Source organism: Enoplosus armatus, chromosome 3 (genome assembly GCF_043641665.1).
Source record: "Enoplosus armatus isolate fEnoArm2 chromosome 3, fEnoArm2.hap1, whole genome shotgun sequence".
Taxonomy (NCBI): domain Eukaryota; kingdom Metazoa; phylum Chordata; class Actinopteri; order Centrarchiformes; family Enoplosidae; genus Enoplosus; species Enoplosus armatus.
This window is the reverse complement of record NC_092182.1, coordinates 8,899,962-8,924,523: the sequence shown is the minus strand read 5'-3', so window position 1 is coordinate 8,924,523 and position 24,562 is coordinate 8,899,962. Positions and strand designations below refer to the sequence as shown.

The window sequence follows — 24,562 nt, the reverse complement described above, 5'->3', positions numbered from 1 at the left end:
CACTATGAGGTACAGCACACGCTATAATAAATAATTACTGATAAAACCTTAAGGTAAAGGGTAAGGCTTTCTTCTCCGTCTTAGGGAAAATTCACCGCGTCGCAGGACAATGACGTCCACACTTGCTGACGTGTCAGTTTGTTTACAGCGGTCTCTGCGCTGCAGCTGCATAGACATGGCTGTGGATATAACTCTACTCTTCAAAGCCAGTGTCAAGACAGTAAAAACCAGGAACAAGGCGATAGGAATAGGCTTTGACTCTACCAAAGATGAAATTTTCAAGAGGAGCAGACCCAAGAGTGGCTTCTCTCCCAAGGCGAAAGAAGTGGTGAGTGTCTCCTCAAGCTAACTTTAGCTAACTGGGTTAGCATCGTCACAAGCTGACTTTACATGCAGTGACAGCGAAACACTGGACTGTTGTAGTGAAACTGTTTCTCACGCTGTATTGTAGAAGCAGCATAAGCCTAAGACTTGCGTACAACAAGTTAGGCAAGGCTCCTGTATGCTTGGTGTTGCCTAACTGAAACACAATGCTGGAGATTAGCGCAGTGTGTGCTAGCTGTTCATAGTTAGCAAGGCCTCTCTCAGCAGTGTAATGTCATCAAACAACTTCGTTGAATGCAACATAAATTAGATGGGAGTTAGGAGTGGGCAATATGGATAACATAATAATCTATATGCTGTTTTATATTATGATATAGTACATTTTCTGGAACTAACTTGGACAGGTAAAATAACCAGGCAATAATGTCTGTTTTTTGTTAATCAAGCGAATCAAATATATGACAAATGAGGCTAAAATCATATGAAAATCCAGATTTGATTGACATAAAACATGAATGCTTCCAAACATACCCTAATACACCCAGAGGTATTTGATAGACCTTTTTGAGTGTGAATAAGCTTCCACTGTGTGTTTGTCGACTTTTATCTTTTTTTATGTAGACCTTGTTATAAAAGGTATGGCAAAATCTCTGGCAGCAGACACATTTATATAATCTAAGAGTAGATATCATCATATTGGCATTCGTCCTGCTGTATGTGTATATAGGTTTAGTGTTGATACATGTCAGCTGTATTTTGCTGATCTTCCTGAATCTGATGATGGCAGCCTCCTCTTTAGTTCATGTTACACTATTATGTATAATAGTCTTATACACAGGAGAGGAAAAATTAACCACTTCTATTAAAAATGCCAAAATGGATTCAGTGAGAATGTGTTTATTGTAAGTTGGTTCAGTGTATTCAAGGAGGCTGTCAAAATGTAATAAACCAAATTCCAACCTTTTATCTCCTTGTGAAGGCCAGCAATATATGGTTTTTATGATCTTATTTATGTTTGAGAAAGAATTTCACGGCTTTTTACAGAAATATTAACCTTATGGTCTTGCCCATGTGTGCTTTAATGATATTCAGAGCACTCATACAAACCAGAAACCAGACCAATGATCATATTACTCAGTGAGTCAGAGCTCTATTTTCTCCCTGTGAATGTGTTAGCTATTTACAACTCTCGAAAAGGAAATCACTTTTCCTCGAACTGTATTGGTGATGTAATGTTTTTTAATTTTTTTATAAACCAAAATAAAATTTTACAGGTTTACAGGATGCATTGTCATTCCATGTATTCAAAACATAACAGCCTCCCTTTGTCCGTCTTCCACTGCATCATTCTTCCCAGTTCGGCTGGACCATTGTATCTGCTTTTAATACACTCTGCCTGTTTCTCCATCTTGCAGGCTGCCCACTCTTCTGGCATCAAGGTGTAAATTGCAGTTAGCAAATGGGCCACAGCTTGAGACTAAAATTCTCACAGTTGGCATTTGGTCTTAGCGATAAATCTAATGTCAACCCTTTTGACACATATTTATTCATCTTTGGCACACGTTCTGCTCCTGACTGATGGACAGACCAGTGATTCATGTGTCACACGTTTTGTGCACAGTGCTACTTGTCTGTATAGCCCCTCTCTGGACTCACTCATAAAGTATTCATGTTGCTACATTGTTCAAACTAACTCTGTCTCTCTGTCAGAGAAGTTAATGTCCTGCTAGCCGGCTTTGTTACGTCCTTTCTTGACCATTACCTTCCTGCAAACTGTGAGCAAAGTGTGGCCAGTAATTATTAGTAAGTATTATTTTCAAGTAGACATAAATAAATATGGACTAAAGACTGCAAATAACTTCACAATAAGATAGTTTGAGTCAGAATCTGAAGATAAATCACTTCCCAAATGTCACTGTCTATAGAGAAATAAAGATTACAGAAATAACATAACACTCATAAGAATGCCTCTATTTTTACGTGAACCTCGGTCAGACTGCAGGAATTTTCAAATCATGCCCAATGTGGGCAGTTCAGAATAAATGACTGCTCTGCTTGAGACCTGGGAAGACAAAAGCTAAGTTGTTTGGGGGGGAAAAAAATCACATTGGGCCAACTGGCCAGACGCAGCAGCTTGGAGCCCAGAATATTTTGTGCCAACTGTCAGGTCCAAGCGCCACTCCTCCCCCAACACTGACAGGCCTGGATTCTGGGCTTTGAACTGACCCGGAAAATTGCCCAATGTGATCTAGACTGTAGGCTGCCGAAGCCAAAGCATTACTTTGAGCATACTCCTTGCTTAATTTAGATAGAAAAGACCTGGCACGTTTTCTTATAAATCTCTTGAACTAATTAAAACAGAGATTTAATCTCAGACAAATGTTCAATTACTCTGTTGAAAGACTTAGTTTACCGTGTCCTAATATTGATTTAATTGTAGGAAATTTCACACAGCCGTAAATATATTGGTGAAAAAGTTGTTTAGAACCTCTTGTCATGGGACACTGACCTTAAAAACTTGGCAGGAAGGGCAACATTGGCATTTAATTAGTTCAGGAAACTTCACAAAACATCTCCAATTTAATTTTTCCATTGAGGTACGGAGACATCATCAATGGTTGGCAGTTGAAGTTGGATCATTGGCAACTAAAAGGCTTTGCTCCATGTCATGAGCATTGCTTATACAGCCAGAAGTCCTTGGCCTGACATGAATATCATGAACACAAGCCTCTTCAAAGGCGTCTTGAAGAACCACTTTATGTTTCCCCAGGGGTAGTCAGGACTATAAGTTGTACCTGATGTCTCAGACCATCAGTCTGGGGCAAACATGAGCCCAGTTGCAGCAGCTCAGCACAACCAGGTTTTTGTTATGTTCTGTTACACTGATATTAGAAATGGTGGTTTAATAAAAGCAGTGGTGCTGATTCAAAGAAACCCAAACCTATCCTGTGGTGCCTGCCCTCTGCTCTCCTCCCCCCTACCGCTGTCTCCCTCTCGCTGCAGATATAATCTCAAACCATCTCGGCGAAGCAGCTTTTGTAGAAATTGAAATTGCGAGTTTGGAATGTCCTGACTGCTTACAGTTATGTTGCGGTTTTCACCCACAACTCAACTATCCATTCTTCTCTGTACAGCCTGACATAGGCAGCATTTTCTGTACAAGTCCCCTCTTCACATGTATGATTCCATAAACATGCTGCAATAACATTTTCTTTCGGCTCTCGAACAATTTCTCGGGGAAAGCCGATCCTCCCAAGAGCCAGTGATTAAAGGTGGAAGATCAAAACAGAGAAAATATTAAATTAGGTCCCCAGTAACAATGTTGACGGCCGGCACCTAATGCACAACAGATGTGGGTGCCCTTCAAGACATGCATAACTCTCCAAGTTCCCACTGAAGCTTCACAAAAATAGAAAGAAAACATCAAAGTTGACAAATACACAGTGGTCCTATGAGGCTTTTTCCTCACTCAAAAAAGCAGCTGAATGAGAAAGGAAATGTAGCTTCTTTCAAGGCAATGCAAAAAAAAAAAAGGCTTGATTGACTAATAAGAGGGCCAGTGTTTACAGGGTGGGGTTTGGTCAGGGGAATCTTTTACCTCATAGGGGTCGGTTTGGGGCACTGTGATCTCCATTTCACCGCTCACCTCGTCTCTCTCTGCTGCCCTTCTCGAGTTTAAATGGAGGAGGTCACTTTAAAATTGGTAAATTGTGTGTAGAAAATAGTGCTCGGCTCCCCACTGTGCCTTTAGTATTGGTATTCCAAAATTGGCTCCTTCTCACAGTGTTTTCTTAGAAACCCTGAAAAAGTGTGGCCATCAGCCAGCACTTAAAAGTATGTTGTGCTGTCGGGGGTGGGGGGGGGGGTTCTTCCCTATGACAACTTTCCCATTGAAATAGTATGCTCATATATTCTCTAAACATTTAGTTTTGGATCTGGGTTTCTTTATATTTTTTGCTAGCGATGATCAAGTTTCAAATGTTTTTTTAAACATTTGGAATTTCATCAAAGTTATGTTTTGGCGTTACTCTGGAGTATATCGGCCCATAAGATGTCTAATTATGAACATGAAAGTGAAATATTTCCCCAATGAAATACACTGGGATATGTTAAATCAGTGATGGGCTTATTTCAAAGATGGAGACCAAACTTTGAAAAGGTTTGTAAGATAATGTTTATAATTCTCTTGGTGTTGTCGTTCAGATGAGACTGCAGCGTACTGGCAGATCTTAAACGTTTAACAAGTCACGTTGGGCAGATGGTGCACAGCCACAGCAGCAGATGGCATACAGCAAGGACATTTATGAGCTGTCATTAATGTCAACCATTTAGGGAATAAAGTGCTTAAATATTTTCCCAGGCCTCTTCTTAAAATAAGTAATAAAGTTAAAACATTTAAAAGCACAAAGCTTAAGTTCTGTAGCTAAAATGTACCTGCTTGAATATTCACAAAATGGCCACACACAAGTCCAATAAATATTTCTGAGAGTAAAAACCAATCATTCATATAGCAGATAAAAGGATAAATCCTGACTTTGGTGTGACATTGTCTCATGAGACCACGTAAATCTGATTGAAGCCTCATTATATTGTGAATTGTATGGACGTTTGCAATCTATAATTGTATAACATTATTTACAAAAACACAGCTGGATGGGTAAAAGCGGAATAATCTTTCCAATCCCCAGACACTTAAAAACTTTTCCTCTTTCTTTTCTGAACTCATCAAGTAACAAACTGAATTGGCTCGCAGGTAAAGACGCGCTCACATACAGCTGTCAAAGCCGAGGCTAGACTCTACAGCACTTCAGCCATGGGGAAGTGATTTGCAGGGATCACTCAGGAGATGAACATGCTGCTAAATGGTCTCTTTACCAGTTGGCCTAATCTCTGTACTGTTTTCCCATGAAAGCCAGGCAAATTGAATTTTGAGGCATCTGCTGTCAGGCCTGAGCACAATCTTGATTTTGTTTCACTGCGTGCAACAAAATGTTTTTACATGATTCATGAAAATGAAAATAAAAGGGGGAAAAGTGGTGAAGCGCAGATTTACAGATGTATGTCAAACTCTAAATCACGAGATGGACACCAGATACTCGGAAGACTAAATAGTTTAAGCGGAACAAAAGTAATGTTGAGCTCAATAGACGAGGCTCAATTTAAACATATAAACATGTAGCAAGACTAAAGCAGCAGCTGTGGACGCTTTTTGAAGAATGTAGTCAGGATTTGTCATTGGACAATCTTGGTTATTGTGATTTACATTGACTGAAATACGACCAATACAGATGACAGCAGGCTGCATACTTGACCCTGACACTCCAAAACACAGAGAGTCTGAACCATGAAACTACAACATATGTGTGCTCCTCAGAGACCGCTCTAAAAGAGACTAGTGTTCTTCCTGTTCTAGATTAAGATGTTAGTGCAACAAGACATGGGGTATTAATTATGTATTGTCATTTCACATTGATATTGAACGCAGATAAATACTAAAGCAGATAACAGTGAACATAGTTTCAGTTGTGGTCACCATTCATCTACAGTAGATGAAAGGGATTGTTTAAGTCAAAGGTCAACAGAAAAAGATGCTTTTCAAAGTCAGACTCTAAAAGCCGTGTTTCCGTGATTTTAATCCGCACGGCTGGATTGTGTCTGCTGTTTCCAGGCGAACACGTTTTGCTTACACATGCTTTCTCCAAATGATATGGCTTTATTCAAATCAATCAGGAGATGCTGATAGGACATTTGTTTACACGCATAGTTCCTCTAGTTTTTGTCTTTTTCAGCAATTGTCTGTCTCTGAAAGAGAAAGTTTGCCTCTTCAGAGGTCCTCTTGCAAATTCAGCAATTTACCCTCTGTGATATAGAGAAGTAAAGTCGTAAGAGGAAGGGAGGGAACCTGTTGATTTGACTGATTAACAGACTTCAGAAGATGTGACCGTAAAACATGTTCTGATCATTCAGAAACATATAGCAGGAATCACAAACACTACTATCGCAGCATTACATAATGACGCTCCTTAAAGAATCCACACACATACTCACAATACATCAGGTCTTGCTTTTCTGTGGTCTTATCTGATTGTGACCTGTCACTTGATGTCACACATGCTCTTTAAAGTTGCCTCTGTTTTATTCATTTTGGTTGTCTACTGTGCTATCCAGGTTTTAAAGGTAACGGCTAATACATCTGTTTCTTATGAAATGTATTGTTGAAACGTGATTTAGTTGCTTCAAAATGCAGAGATGTAGTTTCCATTGAATTTTTGTCACCTGCACAGTTGACCCCGGCAACCTCCAACAGCAGGACAGTTACAGATTGTGGTTGACAAAGATACTTTCTGATCTTAGATACTTTCAGTTTGTTGGAAATGGGAGACGATGTAGAGATGTTATGTTCTCAGCTTTGTACTCTTTTTTTTTTTTCTTTTTGTTTGTTTTTTGTTTTTTAAGGTCACATTTTGTATCCATGCATGATCTGACCTGCATGATCAAAAATGAACAAACACCAAGACTATATATAAGTGCTTTGAATCAAAATGAATTATCCAGTGAAAATCAAAGCACATTAATACAACTTGAGCTCATATGTATAAAAAAAGACCCTCATCATAAATACTTTCTTTGATGGTGCTTTTTGTTTGTTTATGGGGGCTGACAAAACTGAACCCATTAGACAGTCAGACATAAACATGATAATAAAATCAACATGCGGCAGAGTCTTCTCCACTGAAGCATCCTCTCTGTATCAGGCCCACATACCTAAACACCACATAGCACGGCGTCAGTATGGATAGCCCTCGGTCAGGACACACAGAGACTTAAACCAAAGTAGGGCAGTCATCATCGCATTCTGTCAGTTACCTGGATTTAACAAAACAAAGATCCATCCAAGCTCTTCAGAAATCTGCTAGCTAAGCCCTTTCTCTTTTCTTCCTCATAATAATCCCCCCTGATGGTTTGTTTGGGCTGAATCAGGGCTGCAGGGAAGCAGGGGGAAGGAGAAAGTGAGGAGGTAAAGTGGGGGTCTTTGATGATGACGAGATTAGATGTAGCCCGGCAGACTGTCTCCTCTTGCCTTCGCTGCGAGCTCTGCCTCACACACACCTATGGCGGTTGCACGTATGCATGCACCCGCACTCACATGTAGCTGCATAGACACACATGCGGTGAGCCCCATGCACAAGGCCACCCCCTTCCTCATTGTTGAGGAATTACTTGCTCTTTAGGGTCTTAAGTTACAAGAGCAATTGATCCTTCTGACCCCCTGCAAACCCTTGAGGTTGTGCTGGGAATCTGAGCTCCAATGTATACACACAGGAGACAGCTCAACCCCCAGAGCAGCACTCTTGACACTCCCCGGCACCCCCACAACACACACACACACACACACACACACCCCTCCCTCTCCTCTGTTGTTTGATTCATCATGATCCAACACTGTGGATTTGGCACTGCCTGCTGGTCAAAAATGTGCAGTACCATGAACAGAGTTCCGCAGGCGAATCGAGTTTGTACATAAATAAAAGGCTGAAGCCAAGTGTTAATTGCAAGCAGAAAATATCATTTATAGTAAAAGATAAATTAGTCATGCCATGTAAGAGGTTACATTTTCCACTTTGTGGTGGGCCGAGGACAGTATCGAAAAACTGAGAATTACTGAAACTCAAAAATGTGCCTCCACGGTGGTTTTCGTGGCTATGAATATCTGTTTTACCACCAGAGCTGGTTTTTACTGGAGATAGATAAGACTTAATACAAGCACATCAAGATAATCGCCTAATCATGCCACATCTGTAGCACTCAGAGGTCTGGACAAATTTCAGTTCCTTTAAAGATGAAGATAAATATATTGACAAGAGTTTTACAAGATGACATTAGGGCAGCAGTTGACGGTTCTTTTCATGATCCGTTAATCTACAGATTGTCTCGTTTAATCAATTAATTGTTCACAGGATGTCAGCAAATAGAAAAAAAAATGTCTGTCACTAGTTTCCAGTCGGCGATATCATGAAATGTTTTCGCCGACGAAAAGCCCAAACACCAAAAATATTTAGTTCACTAACACAGACGACTGAGAGAAAACTAAAATATTAGCATTTGAGAAGCTGGAGCCAGTGAGATTTTTGCCATTTCTGCTTATGTTTTTACTTATTATCAAAATAGTTACCGATTCGTTTTTGTCTGATTGACTAATTGATTAATCGACTAAATGTTTCAGCTGCAGACCACATTGACTATCTCACAGTAGACTTGAGTGTTTCATCAAGGAGGTGAGATAAGTCACTCCTGAAACAAGTCAAAATGATGAAGATTATAAATGAAGCACAAGATGCCACAATTAACAACAATAATGTGTCATTTGTCTCTGCTGTAAGATACCTATTGGTGATGGCTGAATGCATCATTTAATTGCTGAAGGAAACATTATTACTAACTTCGTTAAAATAATAACAGCCCATTCTTTCCAACCAACAGGATCACCCAGGACATAAGAAAAAGGGCCTTTTATGGAGGTTTTATGTCTGTTTTGGAAAATTCTCCCAATCACACTTCAAAGTTTCCTCATTAACTGAGACACTACATAACGGACAATGTTTTGAAAGACTTTGAACCACAAGAAAGGTTCTCTTCTCTCCCGACCCCCTCCCCTCTAAGCTCAACTGCTCTGAACAACAATTAACTCTTGACCTCAAATAATTGTATTATTACAAGGGTCGGCTTGCCTGAGCTAGTGCCCCGCGGCAGTGTCATACGTCACAGAACTACCTTCTAAACCAGAAGAAGGGTTTCTAACAAATTGCTCAGCTCTGTTTGTCTTGACACCTTCTTTCTGCGTTGGAAAACATGTCATCTTTCAAACGTCAGCTCAAATAAAACACTGCTTGAGGTCAAAATGACGCTAGGAATGAATGTTTAGAGACATTATTAGACGGCTGGTGCCAGGTTACCCCTTACAGCCAAGGCAATTTGATAATTGAGGTTGTTAGAGTGAAAAAGCTGAAGGCCGAAGACAGCGTCGTTATGCTATCAAAATAATCTCCCACGCTCCGGGGTCGCTGTCACAGTCAAAGTCATTGTGTCATTTTTCAATCCTTAGCTTGTCTGAGTTCTGTCTTCTTCTGGATCTAACAGAGCCCGCTGTGTGCGCATTCACACCCACTTGTAGCCTGCCAGCAGAGCTCTGTGGACAGGGAAGCAATTTGGTCTTTTTTAATATTTGACCGAATTACAGGAGCAAATATTGGATTGAACCAAGTTTCCTCTGGTTTCCCTGTGCACACATACACTTGGACATTTTCTCTGCGATAAATAGTAACAGATCATGAATTTAAAGCTTATTAGAGATGGCTCTGTCAGTGCTCTGTGCGCAGCCGCTCATGGTTGTATTTATGAGAGCTGTTTGACGAGGAAATTGCAGGTTTGATTTTTGTATGTCCCAGACTTGATGAATTGTCAAAAGCAAATATTCACAGAGATAGAGGGACATCGGTCGCCTGTCACATCCAATAAATACAAAGTTATGCATTTATTCTGGCTCTGTCTAAATGTAGTTAGGAGAAAATTGTTTCCCGGTACACGTCTAAAAACTCTCTCTTAAGCCGTGTTGACATGGTCAACATATTTGAAGGAGCAACCGAGGCATAGCATGTAAAGAGACTCATTGACATGAAGGTAATGAAGTCGAGTAATGCTTCTTCTCACTTTATCTTGGCAGATCACGAACATCACCAAGCTCAAAGTCTTTCTGCTGCAACACAGGAAAGATTATGTGAGCGCCGGAAGGTAAGCTTCTCCAAACAGTAGCAATAATCCGCCACAATCAACAACAGCAGCGGTGAAAAAAAAAAAAAAAAAAAGGCTGCAGGGGAGGCCAGAGAAGAGACACTTTGATTCTGACTAAATTCAGAGGAGGTCAGGCGTCAGGGCTACTTGAAGGTACCGTCAAATACGTCTCCAGTGTGTATGTGTGTGCTGCAGGGGCCGTCTGCTGGCACAAGGTCAGCAGCGAGTAGGGTGGTCTGGAGCGGCGGGCTCCAGTCTAATTGTCTGGAATAATTGAGCTGCAGCCGAGTGAAGAACAAATCACGCCCTGGGACTAATCCAGGCCTTCCTCCCTTCAAGGCCCCCTCTGTGTTTTGTAGGTGTGGGTGTGGGGAGTAGCCCTGTGTTTTGTTAGGTTTGTTGATAAAGCATCAGCAGAACACATTAACTCAACATTAGAGATGTCAATGGGTGGAGTGCAGCAGTATTTAGTGGTGGGAAAATCCATCAAGAAGCCATCAGGGGTAGTCTCGTCTACCTCGTCATTAGCCGCTCCTGTCTTCCAATTTTCTTATCAACTTCCTTTTTCCTCCACACTTTGCCTGACAGAGTAATTATGGACTATGGATTGTACTGAGTCCCTTTCCAAATATTTATAGAATTAGTGTAGCTGGTTGTCATCTCAGACCAAGTATGGCTGAGGCCAAAGTAAAAGCCTGATCGATGATGCCCATAATATGTTAATAAGTGCGGTAAAGGATGACTTGTTCAGCTTTGTGTTTTATCACTGTATTTTTGTTCTTTCATGTTTGTTTTATTTAGAGGCTGCAATTATCAATTAATATGTCGATTATTCTCATTTTGTTTGTAAAATGTCAGAAAATAGTGACAATTTCCCAGAGCCCAATGTAACATCTTTAAATAAAGTGTTACGTACAACCAATATTTTCCAAAACCCAAAGATATAAAGATCCAAACCAGAAAATGTCAATGAAAAATGACTTTATTTAAGTTTAATGATTGTATTTATTAATTATCTAAATAGTGATTTAGTGATTCATTTTCTGTCAGTCGACAAATCATTTCAGCTCTAGTTTTTTATTATATATATTCATTTCAAGTTATCCATTAACACTGGTACTTTTTGCAAGAATGTGTTTGATTGAACCAATCAAGCTAATTCAAAATCCAATGTAGCCAATTAAAATCAACAATGACAATTAAAAAGTCATCACCAGCCCTTTATGTACCTGTTATTGTGTGTGAAGTCCACCAGAGGGAGACATTACGTCTCAACTACACACCGCCTGTGGTCCTACAGGCCACTTGTAATAAAGCTGTGCTCTAAAGAATCTTTGTTTGGATATCACTCAGCATTTGATACATGCCCACAAAGTATTTAAACTTACTGTGATTGTTCTTGTGTGTTCTTACAGTCTCATCTCATCAGATCTTAACCGCATGACGGACAATGAACGTGACCAGATTGACCAGGACGCCCAGATCTTCATGAGGACCTGCTCTGAGGCCATCAAACAGCTACGCAACGAAGGTGTGTGCTTGTTTTACTGTGCACCATGCAAACTAGTTTTGACTTTCAAAACATCAACAGGGAGCTGAGAGGAAATTGGATTTCCTGTAACTTTTGGGCACTAAACCAAAGTCTGTGAGTTTGTCTTTAATGAGTGAGTGTGTTATTGTTTTCACCGCAGCGGAGAAGCAGGTGACATCAGCCCAGATAAAGGAGCACAGAGGGGCAGTGCTGGACCTCATTGAATTGTATCTAAGAGGTGAGTTAATGCAACTCATTACAATTCAGACAGCGCATGTCTTACACCTTGTCGACTGGACTGTTTTGTATGCATCCATTTGTTTATCTTTGGGACATTTACTGGCTCAGGGAGTAGTGTGTGCTGGTTGTATTGGTTTCAACATGAGCTGCTGTACACACACAGCATACCTGAAATCACTGAACCAATATATTAGCAAACAGGACTGCATGGTAACATCATGTGTATCTCGATTGTTTCTAAGGAGTATGTAAGCTGTACTCTGAGCAGAGAGCAATCAGAGTCAAGAGAATGGTGGACAAGAAGAGGCTGTGAGTATTTGCAAAGATCCGCTTCTATGCATACCTCATTTATTCTAGCTTATCCTCATTTTAGGACTGTAACAACTTAAAAAAAATTGCTCCTGATTCACACGACCCTTTGGTCTGTGGTTTCAGGTCAAGGCTTGCGCCAGAGCACCACAGTCGGGTGGAGAAAACACCGGAGGTGGAGCCCACAGAGGAGAAGACTGTCAAGGAGGAAAGTTCTGGTAAGCTAGTGAGTCCCCTGAGACACTGGACTCTTACTTCTGTGGCGGCACAAAGGCTGGTACAAGCAACCCTGTCACTATATGGTCAGGCTTTACTGACCGTGACTTGTTTTCTTTCTTTGGTATTTTTGTGTATTTAGCTTTTCCTTGCAATCTGTGTCGGTCAAGAAAATATGGGTCTAGTGACAGAAATGCACCGTAGCTATGCAGAAATGAAAGGAAACACAACCAGTAGATACATTTGCTCAAAAATAGAGTTTAAAGGGATTTTAGCAAGGATCCCTGGAAAGCAGTCTGTACTGTGTTAAAGATGACTAGCTGATTATTACCTGTATATTATCAACTGTCTTTACATTGTATAAAAGTGTTCCCCTTCATTATTTACATTTCTACAGCCAGCTGAAGGCAGCAGGAGCGATCTTTGAGTTTCATCTGCAGCCTCTAAATTGAAAGGTTCAGTGCGACAGCGCAGTGCCATTATGCCTGATGATCGATTGTGTTTTCATTAAATCATAACCATCTATTTGTAATACTGATTTATGCAATCCAAACCATCAGGTGTAGGGAATCGCTAACATGTAGCGATGTACTTCACAGTTGTATCTTTACTGGCAACAGAAGCTTTGCATTTTTCATTTAAACATGGCATTGATGATGTGTTACAGCTTAATTATGACAATAATTGTTTTAAGTTTGATTGTCGTGAGTCAAAAAGCAAATTGCCTTTATTCATTATTGCATTATTGGATTATTATGTGAACCATAACAACCGCTCAAAGACGCTACTTCCTCAACCTTATTATCACTGAAGAGAAACCAACTGAAGGCACCAACATAAATGTAGCACATTTTAATTGACTTTTGTTATACTCATTTCCAGTTAAAAAGGATTATAATTGTATAATTTCAATTATATTTGTGCCATTAATGCCATCACTGTGTTAAAACGATGGCTCATTGTGTGTGAGGAAACATTGTAATTGGAGTTTTAAGTATCTCCACAAACACAGTCAGCATTAAAGTGACTCATCATTTGCCTTTGGTAGCAAACCCCTAGTACTGTATATTGTATATTTATTGTATACTTGCTACTGAAGCTCTCAGACAACAGAGAAGCCCCTCTTCACTCTCCTCTCCATTTGATGAGCCACTTTTGTGTAATTTCCCCCCCGGGGATCAAGTATTTCTGATTCTGATCTGATTTCATCAAGCACCACTGAGACTGGCGCAGCCAAGGTGTGAGGCGAGTTATGTCTCATGATAATGATTAATCACCGTGCTCCTACAATTTGTATCGCATCTGTTCTCGCTCAGTGACTGCTCTGAAGTCCAATGTCGTGAAATAAAAGTAAAGTGACTCCAAGGGTATCCCATCTAAAAGAAATGATCTAAAGAGAGAATGAGCAACTGAAGGAGCGATTCAGGTGAACAAAGGAAATGATGGAGTAAGTGCTGGGAGTGTTTTTGTAGATACATGAAGACAATGCATCTGTTCTTCTTTCGTGTAGAGAAGAGTGTGTCAGAAGTCCTGGACAACCCTGTCAACCTGTGGGAGGAGGGCCGAGTGGAGGACGAGCTCTCTCCTGAGGAGATTCAGATGGTGTGACACCTCAGACATCATTATTCAGTGTTCATGTTATACAGAATATGTAGATATGTGTTTCTCATGAACGTACAGCTATGCTTAGACGACGTCTAAATGCAGAGGGACTCCGTAAAGCTCACATTCATTGTTTTACTGAGGAGGTTTTTAGGGAGAATTCATTTGTAGAGGTCCAAGGTCCACTCATTTGGACTGTTTGTCATTGCAAAAATAACTCGCAGTCAGTTAAGTATATTCTCACACAAGTACACAATTAAGTTAATTTTGCCATTTTGCTGGATAGACCTCTTTGAGGGTTTGTGGTTCAGATAATACAGCACATCCCTCTATCTAGTCACACTGAATTAATGTCTGACATCTACATAAGCGTTATTGTGTGTGTTGTGAGTGTTGTGTTGTTCTGTCTAGTTTGAGCAGGAGAACCAGAGGTTGGTGAGCGAGATGAACAGCCTGGTGGATGAAGTGAGGTGAGTCCCGCTCAGCACACACATTACTTTCCCTTTTTATTAAGTCTGTTCTGAACAGCACGTCTGTTACCTGGGGATGTCAGCCATTTAATTCTGTTCACACATCAGTGTTGTGAATCAGTCATGTGATCGGGGGAAACTGGTAAAATCCAGAGACACTCTTGTGTGAATGTGTTACACAATGTCGCTTCCCCTCCCACTAAATTACATCGCCTGAGTGATTGAAATGCCAGGTGAACAACAGTTATGTGAAATACCAGATGTCGATCCAGACAGGATTAAAAAGACCCAAGGACATAGGTGTTTGCAGATGAAATTGTTACCGTGGTAGCCAGAGAAAATCACTGACATGTTTGTTCCAGATGGAGGTGAAAATTACCACACACACACACACACACACACACACACACACACACAACAGACCCTGTAATACTAATGCCACCTGGAAGGGCTTAAAGATGCTCTACACGCTATGTTTTAATGGAATATTTCATGCCTTCCTTTTGTGCACGTCAGGCAAATCGAGGGGAAGGTGGTGGAGATCTCACGACTGCAGGAGATCTTTGCTGAGAAAGTCCTGCAACAAGTGAGCTGAGTTCCTTCCATTTCATTCACTTGGTCACTTCGATGCACAGCATTTTGATGAGAAGTTGACCATGAACTCAATGTCCATCTCGCTTTTCGTGGCAGGAAACGGAGATAGACAGTATTCATCAGCTGGTTGTGGGCGCTACAGAAAACGTCAAGGAAGGCAATGAGGATATACGAGAGGTAACATTCACTAAATAGAAACAACCAGCCCATCTAATCTGCGTGCTGTTTATTGCCTTTTGGTTGATGTTAATAAATCTGATCGGTAAAATTATTTTGTTTACTTCTACCACAAGGCCATCAAAAACAACGCTGGCTTCCGGGTATGGATCCTGTTCTTCCTGGTCATGTGCTCTTTCTCGCTCCTCTTCCTGGACTGGTACGACAGCTAACACAACTAGCCAGTGTTGGCTCTATGCGACAGGAAACCGTCTGGCTCCGGCACACATTGGTTAGCTCATAAAGAACTGATGACGACGACACTGAGACTGAATGTACAGTTTACCACGCTGGACCTGGTGTGCAAAGTGTTCTTCATGGCGATTCTGTAACGATTCTGTGTTCAAGCGGAGATGGCAGAACGTTAACTATCTGCTAAAGTTTGTCCGCTGCTTTCAGGGCAGATTCAATGTTTTAAAAGCACTTCTATGGAGGCGAGCTTTGTGTGGAGCACTGTGTCCACTCTAAGTGTGTGTGTGTGTGTGTGTGTGTGTGTGTGTGTGTGTGTGTGTGTGTGTGTGTGTGTGTGTGTGTGTGTGTGTGTGTGTGTGTGTGTGTGTGTGTGTGTGTGTGTGTGTGTGTGTGTGTGTGGTTGGACAGTCGGTCTTTCTCTACCACTAAAAACAGTGATAATGTTTTGATTGGCAGCAACTATTCGTCTGACTGACTGAAAAAAAACATTTTCTGTCGATCCCCTTCATAACAAACTAGAGGATACTGTGCAGACTGGATCTCATTCACTATTTAAATAGGTTATAAACTTGTGTCCCTCGATGACATATGAATTATACTTCACTGTCAAATGCTGACAATGTTTTTCTTTCCAGGCAATTATAAGCAGCAGAACAATTTATTTGATATCCATCACAGCATAACTGTACTGACTCACCACTCACATTCTAGTAAAAGTAATTAAATTAATCAAATTCTGTATCTTCTTTCTTTACCTCAGGATATCATATCATCATAACGGTTAAAACATTTCATAGTTATGTCAAGCTGTCAGATAAGTTCAAGAGCAGCAGACAGCCAGAAAGCCGCGGCCTGTGTTGGTTCGCGTCAGATAAAGAAAGGAAGCTGTCGACAGGAGATTTGATTCACACAGCCTCCTGATATTTCTGCTAATCTGTTTTTTATTTAGGATTAACCCATATCCTAGTTAAAAGTATTGCAGCGCTCACACATTTTTCTTTGATCTTAACTCAAGGGAGCCGCAGCTGTAAACTGTATTTATTTTCTGCACTGAGGGAGTTTCAGCGTTACTGACAAGATTTACTCTTGAAATAGTTCATGAAGACACTCTTGCTCATATGAATTCCACTTGGACGTTGATGTGAAATGTGGGCACTTTATTTCAGTTTTTCATTTAACATTTTTATGTAGCAAATGCACTTCAATGGTAATCATTACATTGTTTGAAAAAGGTACATCATTTGTGACAGTTTTAAGTTGAATGACAAATACAGAAAAAAGCAACAGGACAAGCGACTACTGTCAGATTGTTCCACTACATCAACCTAAGTCTAGTATCTGTGACGGCTACCAACAGCCATCTATGGTGACATTAATCAATGCGAAGCATTGCACAATACAGTGTCTTCACTAGCAATGCAAAAAACATTCAATACAGTAGCATAAAATGTATGCTATGAAAAGTAACCATTAAGTAAGTCTTATGTAGCCAGCAAAGAAAAGCACATGGTGTTCACAAAGAGTTCAAATGAAAGGAGACAATCATTAATGCTGGTTAAAAAGATTTGATGCAGCAAATACTAAAAACTCTTTATCAGCACTATATGCAGAGAGCAGTATGGGCTGCGTCAAAACAACACCATTAAAATAGTTTTTTTTTTATCGCTGGTTAAAAGGTTTCCTCCAGGTCAAGCCTCATTTATTCACAACATCATGACAGTAAAATGTTTTGACACAGACGACCTCGGTGGCAAATATGCTGCGAACCTTGTCGCTTCATGAGAAATGTACCCCTTGCTGGACCTCGTGAGGTCCGACATGCGCTATCAGTACTTGATGTATTCGAAAAGGAAGAGGTTCAAAGCAAACTGATTGTTTTTAGAGTCGTGTTTGCGTGTGCGTTTAAACAAGCGACGCAGACACGAGATGGTTCACAGTCGTTTTACAATGTGAGTACTAAAGTGAGTTCTGTTACGTGTGTGTATGTACAAAGACAGTGAGTGTGTGTCTGCGTGTCGGTGTTTGTGTTTCAGTGGCTTTTTCTACACATTTGCCACTCTGTTTTTAAATAAATAACAACATATGCTATTCAAACAAACCATGAATCCACCCGACTGTATGGCTTGCTTTGCTGAGAACATGCTACAGTGTACACACCAGCTGACCAAACTACATCAACAAGGCAGCAGAGCACCTCAGGCAAGAGAAGTTGATTTTTCACCCACAGAAAAGCCACGGGACTCTGAGGTTTGCTTGAATGGCACAACCATATTATTCATTTTTATTCTGCAGCAGGTGAGGCCACCTCCTGATCCCAGGTTGGTTAAGCCAGTTTCTGTGCAGTCTCTGTCTCCTGCTGGGTGACCTTCTCCTCAGACATGATGGTCATCCATGGTGAAACTGACCGGGTGATGGTCTGCTTGGCTATGTTGTAGTGGTTGATGAGGGTAAAGAGGCGCCCGCGACCCCCAGGGCCCTGAGGGGGGTAGTTGCCATACATCCCAGCCGGCATGCAGCGACCTTGCTGCTCCAAACAGAGAGGGGAACAAGATTGAAAATACCAAGACGAGACGATGTGAAAAGAAAAGAAAAAAAACAGCGCAGGCTGTGACAAAATTATGATTCAGGAAAGTATAATGTAATTCTGAGACACAAACTGTGATTCACAGTTACATGAGGAACGAGGTTAGATGACAGTGACAAAACAGAGCAAAAGATCACACTTGAGATGAAAAACAGAATACAACACAAGTTCTGCTTAGTTATCCAATCTATACAGCGGCCTGTGAGAAGGGATTAGGCTTGTACAGAAGAATGAGTCAACACTCAGTAACCTTGACTCCACGGCCACAGGTTTTACAGCAAGACTGTGTAACTTATGCTGAACAGCAGACACTGCGGCTACAACTGACAATTGTGGGATAATGCTAAATGCTACTGTTAAGCATTTAGCTAAAATGCTAAGCTACTGGAACAGAAGAGTCATAAGGTCAGCAAACTCAATGATAACTCAATAATGTCCATTACACAGCCATATTTATCTAATATAAGCTAACATTAGCCACTGTACAGTCATACCAGCTGAAGTAAGGCTGCATCAGCAAAAGTGTATTTGAACTGAGCAGTGGCGTGTTTTATTGCTTATTAATTCAACTTTTCGTTTGTAGGAAGATTGTGTTATAACTTTTAACTTATCATTTAAAAAGCAATTATAACAAATAACTAATGACATTCATGTCAAAATGCCACCTTCAAATAGAAAATGACTATTACAGGTCATGCCTACAAACAGAAAACTATTGCACTTTTCTAAAGCTATCTAATGGGTGTCAGAGCTACTCAAAGGGTAGATCTGGGGGTGAATAAAGGGTAACTCTCACTTGAATTGTGAAACAGAACACTGGCCTGCAATTGCTTAGCTTCATTGCAACACACTGTAATATAAACACCATTATGACTGGTTTATCTATGGCACACTTATTGTATAATAAACCTCATTTATATAGCTCTTTTCAAAATAATGCTAAAAATGCTTTAGAAAGTAAAGAACATTGGTCAACCCGGGAAACAATAAAATGATAATGACATTATAACGTATCACTGTCAGGTAGGGTCACAAACAATGATGCTCATAAGTGTTTTTACCGTGTAAACAAAGCTGTCAGGGCAAGGCTGCTCATACTGGTAGACCTTGTAGACGACCAGGAACACCACACACACCAGGAAGGCCAGGGCACAGATCACCAGCAAGGTCACCTGAAGGAGACACACAAAGCAGCTCCATCATCATCTTAAGGACACCGTGTGTGTCCTCATGACAGGAAACAAGTGGGAAGATTGGAATGAGAGATTTTAATTTCATTTAGATTATTTCCTCTTTTCTTTATATTACAGTCTAAACAGCAGTGCAAGGCTGCAGCATTGGAATAGAAAAATATCCATGGAAGAGTTGCACATTGGTGTAGGTGGGGTGTATCTAAACACATGGATATATATATATATATATATATATATATATATAACAGTAACTAACAGCCCAACAGGGCCACAGGAAATTCTGCATACAGTAACTCAATAAGACACTGGCTTGTGTGACCATCTGTACAGCCCAGCTCTCACCTCTCAGGGGAGTTATGTAACGGCTACTGGTGTTTCTGGGCTGTGGGAGGGGGACAAGACTAAGGTGTGGGAGAAATTGCCCTCATTATCACCGAAGATGTTGAGCCCCAAGGCGTGCGCAAGCCTATATGAAAGCTATTTCGCTCGCGGAGAAATTGGATTATTTCAAGCAAACGGCAGAGAAATTGTAACAGTGAAATCCTGACGCAAATGTTGATTCTCACATGCTGCATGCTCTGCTGACAGAATGTGACAGTATTTCTTGGATTGGGAGCAAGGTGTCAGGCGTCCAAGTACTATTTGTACTCTTCCCCCAGTATGTTTGGCACAGGTTTGATAAGACTGTTAACAGCATGTATCAATATGAATAAAAGAGATATTCTTTTATCTGTCTGAATGAATCCTGCAGTTACACAGCAGAGCAGACAGGAGAACATGTACAAGGCGAAGCAACAGGAGATTATGAAAGAGACTATGAAAGGGCTGCCTGCCGCATTTCAAAGCACCGATCAGAGGAAGCGAGCTGTGTTCTCTGAGACAGTGATGTGCCTCTTCGCCTTTCAGATGTTTGAGAATGAAAGCTCTATTACTAAAGGAAGCCTGACACACCTCACAGAGGCGGTTTCGTCTGTTGGTTTTGAATGTGAAGGGAGAATATTGCATGCAAAACAAGTGTAGTTTCATGCATTTCATGTGGAGCCAGGATTGTGTTTTGACCTTTTCTTTGACAGAAGCATATGTTGTAATGAATGTAATCATTGTATATGGCGGGAACAGCTAAACACATCCGCTGGCCAGGGAGGGGTGGGCGGTGAGGAAGGTGGGAGAAATGCTGCCGTTTGGAGGCCATCGCCATGGCAGCAGCTGAATTAATGAGAGTTTCAGGGCGGGGTTAAGTGAACCATTGTGCATTATGTCTCCCTGTGTAGCCCCACAAGATGACACAGGACGTGAAGGTGGCCTGAGAAAAGAAGCCACAGAGAGAGTTGGACTGAAGGGGGGAATATCATGACAAACGTCCTGAGCTGCAGGGAGACAGCTGTCTGCTCTCCTGTGTTTGCATGTGTAGGAGTGGGAGAGATATTGGGAGATGGGGTGGTGAATATGAAACACAGGACGATGACAGCGACGTCATTCTTACTTTGAGTCGCTCAGATACGCCTTCGATGATGCTTATTGAGAACTCTGCGATTTTCGGAGACCGTAGCTTCCCCTTCTTGCTCTCACCATCGTAGTCTGCCTTTGTCTTCACCACCACCTGGTAGAAACACACACATGTACACGAGAGAAGATCCAGTTAGCTTGCAGTTACAGCTTCAGGAGGAAATGAGAGGTCACAGAAGCAGGATGGGTAAAATGATCTGTATTGTTCTGCATACAGAAACAAGGATGAACAGGGGTTACTCAAAGAAAATGCAGCTTTCCTTTTTTTTCACCAGCTTAATTGGACTAATTAGAATGATAGAAATGTAGAATTAAAGGCATAGGGTCCCTCACTGTGACTCCCCCAATGAATGGAAAAATATCAGACAAAAGAAAAATCTTACCTTATCTGGTGGAGGAAACTGCAGCTGGCTGGCATCTAATGGTGTTATGAGAGGGATGGTGTCAAATCCGTCTTCAGAAGCCACCTTCCCGTTATTCTTCTCGCTGAAATTATTCCCCAGTTTAACCATTTTCCCTGCACGAAAAAACACCAACCTGGGGGGGGGGTAAACAAGGCATTAACGATTATCCTCTGCTCCTGTGTGATCGCGTAAATATCATTCAAGGAATCACAAGTGTTGAATTTTCTTTTTTTTTTTTGCACATGCAAACAGCAGCACAAATCAAACACAATGATGTGGGGCGCTTTGTGGGCCACGAGAAAGCCTGTTAACCACAAAAGCGCAGGAGAGGACATAATGGGACTGATGCATCACCGTGAGAGAGAGGGAGAGGGGGGAAAAGATGATTTACCGCATCCAAACACTTACCAGATCAGCCGAGTCGCGTTTTCAAACCGCGTATTTCTCCTGATGTGGTGACTTTACAGCTGGACGGGGTTTTTTAGGTGTGACGCAGCCGATTTGCGGGGAGCTGGTGCACAATATGGCCAGCCGGGTTTGTGCGCCGCGTTACCTCCGAGCTGGATGCTGCTGCTGGCGTCTGGCTGCACTGCAAGTGATGTAACATCCTCATCACATCCATCCATACACATCCGATCAGTGGCAGTGGACCCAGGAGCTGGAGCCCATTACCTGCTGAGACTCAAGAGTCACGATCTGATTGTACGAAATGTTTCTTATGGTGTCCATTGATGAAGGGAATTTAGGTTTAGGCATGTGTAGCAGAGTGCTGGCTATAGGACTATATATATATATAACTATATAACTAGCCATGCACCAGCACAATAACAAGTTACATATAGTCACACATTAACAGTTTCCACTTAAAGGACAAAGAAAACCATGTGACACAGACTGCAGTACATGTGTATATATTAAGCAACAATTTCAATGTAACATGAACAATGTTCTTCAAATACAATTACAGTGAAATAGAAAAATACATCATTGTTGCAAGGAAAAAAAATCCCTTCCTTCTCAAATGGTCGGCCATTGCGCTGTGAACTTGTGACTCTATGATATTAGGGGAATTGCATAATCGGTTATATTATATCATGAAATGAGAGGCTTTGACTTTTCCACCACTCATTAAATATAGGTCATTTTGCATATTATCAAATAAATTACCTTTAACCACAGAGTACACAGCCGTCTCCCTGAGGGCCCTTTTGTTATGATGACTACCCCCCTTCATATTAAAAGTGGCCATGATTTTGTTGGTGAAAAGTCTGTAAATTAGAAACTGTAGTGTCACAGTTTCAAACTTTCAGTAATGCTCGCCTGCTCCATAATGAGTCCATGCCGTATCAATTTGATGTCCGCCCACTTTGGCCAGCAGTTGAGGCCCTCTGTCTCCACCACTCTCCCGATCCTTTTGACCTCCTTGATGAGGTCCACCAACGTCCAGAGGATCACCTGCTGGAATTCTCAACACCTAACACCTTTTGGTGTGTTCATGATAGCCTGCTACATTGCTGTACACATTACAGACAAATCAGTCTGAAAGCTGATTCACTTGCTGTGGACATTGGGCAGACAGTTTTTGACCCTGCGTTGCCTGGAAAAATGGGAATATAATGTATGATACTGTGTGGAACCTGTCAGTCAAGTAATTGGTGGGGGTCTATATCAAGTTGAATGACAATATATTAGCATTGGCAACAGTAAATGTGGAAAACGGTAAAGATTTGGTATGTTTAGGACAAACTGTAAGGTTTGTGAAACAGGGCTGGCTCTGGTGCTTTATCAGTGGTGAAGGCTCCCCGCTTGGGTTCTGTATTTGTGTACTTCTGTGTCTGTGGTCTGTGTGGTGTTGATCAGTGAGGCTGGTCTCTCGGTGAGTTGTTTTGGTGACATGTACAGAACCTGACAAAATTAAAAATTTTGATACATTAGCATGGACAGTGTGGGATGTAAACAACAAATGTCATCAACCTCAGAGCTACATTATGGTTTTAGGAGACAAACTGTGACATGAGACAAGAGACTGTAAAAAAAAGGATGTTTGTGTGTCTTCTCGTACCTTTAACCTTTAAGAAAATGTGTGCTTATTCTTAGATGTTTAAGGCACGTTTTGACATTGGCAGGACTGAAGGACTAGTGATGTCTTGATGTTGGTGCAGTTGTGTAGTAATACCTTTCCATGTCTGACTGGGGTGATGATGATGATGATGGTCCAGTTTTATCAATGAACAAATCATCATGGACCCGATATGAGGGAGAAAAAAAAGTTCCCAATTGTGTGTTTATTAGTGGCAACTCAAATGAATAGAATGCACCAGTACTTAAACCTAATCTAGATTATACATTTATTTAAGTCATTTCTCATCCTCCATAGCGGTGTGTGCAGCCATGATGTCTGATCTTACTTCAACATTTAGGTTGTTGGCTTTACTTCATCTTGAATACTAAATGGTCCCACGACTTCCTGTAATTTCCTTGCATTCAGCATTCCTCACAGTTCATATGTGAACAGAGTTGTTGTGGCCGAGTGGTTAAGGCGATGGACTAGAAATCCATTGGGGTCTCCCCGCGCAGGTTCGAATCCTGCCAACAACGAGCTCATGTTTACACACCTAATCAATTATGGTGTCTGTTTATGTTCTGTCATACAGTGCTGATGAGATAACATCAGCTGGTGTTACAAGAAAGTCTGTGACCACTATGAAGAGACACCACAGGCAGTTACTGTTCCCTGGATATTGTCTACAAGTGACTTGCTCCGAGTCTGTTTTGTCACGTTTTATGTTTTATGTCACTGAAACATTTAAGTTCAATAAAACAACATCAAACGCTTCAGTGATCACAAGTGTGTTTTTCTTTGTGATGTCACTATTTTAGAAGCAAACAAAGGCAAAGATGGTAATACATGAACCACAGCAGAAAACCTACTTTGCCTGGGAATTAAAGAATTAAATCATTTCTAAAAGGTGAGAGAAAGCCCAAGTACCTGACAATATTTGTATACTGCATTTTTGTGGGATCACATTTTTTAATGGTCAGTGTCCATTGTGACATTTCTTTTGCTGACCATTGACAGATTTTGGTGGTAATCAGTCGAATCAGTCCGGTTTATTACAATAAATATGACCTGAAAACTGTTGCACATAGATAACACTGTCAGCATTTGATCGCTTTTTTTCTTTTTCTTTTTTTAGTTAAACTTTAGTTAACTTAGTTCAATTTTCAAAGAAATTAAGTGACACTGGTGGCGGCCTGAAAGGAAGGGAATCGATCACATAACTGATGGATATTTGGAAAATGCCCAACAGGACTGGAAAGTATTGAGCTTGCACTTACCACCAATATGGTTCTTAAAACTGCCTACAACCTGACCATGTTTGCAATTTATA

At 41.0% G+C, this 24,562-nt stretch overlaps 2 protein-coding genes and 1 non-coding gene across 6 annotated transcripts; 2 read left to right on the top strand and 1 right to left on the bottom strand.

Annotated features, from left to right (window-relative positions):
• The first annotated feature begins 160 nt into the window (after positions 1-160).
• On the top strand, positions 161-16,188 carry stx18 (syntaxin 18). 3 transcript variants are annotated; one of them, XM_070902885.1, is made up of 11 exons: positions 161-328; positions 10,046-10,113; positions 11,529-11,644; positions 11,805-11,882; positions 12,127-12,193; positions 12,320-12,411; positions 13,920-14,011; positions 14,423-14,481; positions 14,998-15,067; positions 15,172-15,252; positions 15,369-16,188. In XM_070902885.1, the coding sequence occupies exons 1-11, from the start codon at positions 176-178 to the stop codon at positions 15,462-15,464; spliced, it is 972 nt and encodes a 323-aa protein (XP_070758986.1). In that variant the 5' UTR covers positions 161-175; the 3' UTR covers positions 15,465-16,188. The 3 variants fall into 3 exon arrangements, with proteins under 3 accessions (XP_070758986.1, XP_070758987.1, XP_070758988.1); XM_070902886.1 differs by having other exon boundaries at positions 176-328; positions 12,320-12,423; XM_070902887.1 differs by lacking the exon at positions 10,046-10,113 and having other exon boundaries at positions 247-328.
• Positions 16,189-17,806: 1,618 nt separating this feature from the next.
• On the bottom strand, positions 17,807-21,278 carry LOC139283282 (neuronal vesicle trafficking-associated protein 1-like). Of its 2 annotated transcripts, XM_070903278.1 has the most exons (4): positions 21,150-21,278; positions 20,744-20,860; positions 19,129-19,239; positions 17,807-18,007 (listed from the first exon to the last, which is right to left on the bottom strand). In XM_070903278.1, the coding sequence occupies exons 1-4, from the start codon at positions 21,276-21,278 to the stop codon at positions 17,807-17,809; spliced, it is 558 nt and encodes a 185-aa protein (XP_070759379.1). The 2 variants fall into 2 exon arrangements, with proteins under 2 accessions (XP_070759379.1, XP_070759380.1); XM_070903279.1 differs by lacking the exon at positions 20,744-20,860.
• A 2,408-nt stretch (positions 21,279-23,686) lies between these two features.
• On the top strand, positions 23,687-23,768 carry trnas-aga (transfer RNA serine (anticodon AGA)). Its single transcript has one exon. It is a non-coding gene; the product is annotated as a tRNA-Ser (tRNA).
• Positions 23,769-24,562: the final 794 nt, after the last annotated feature.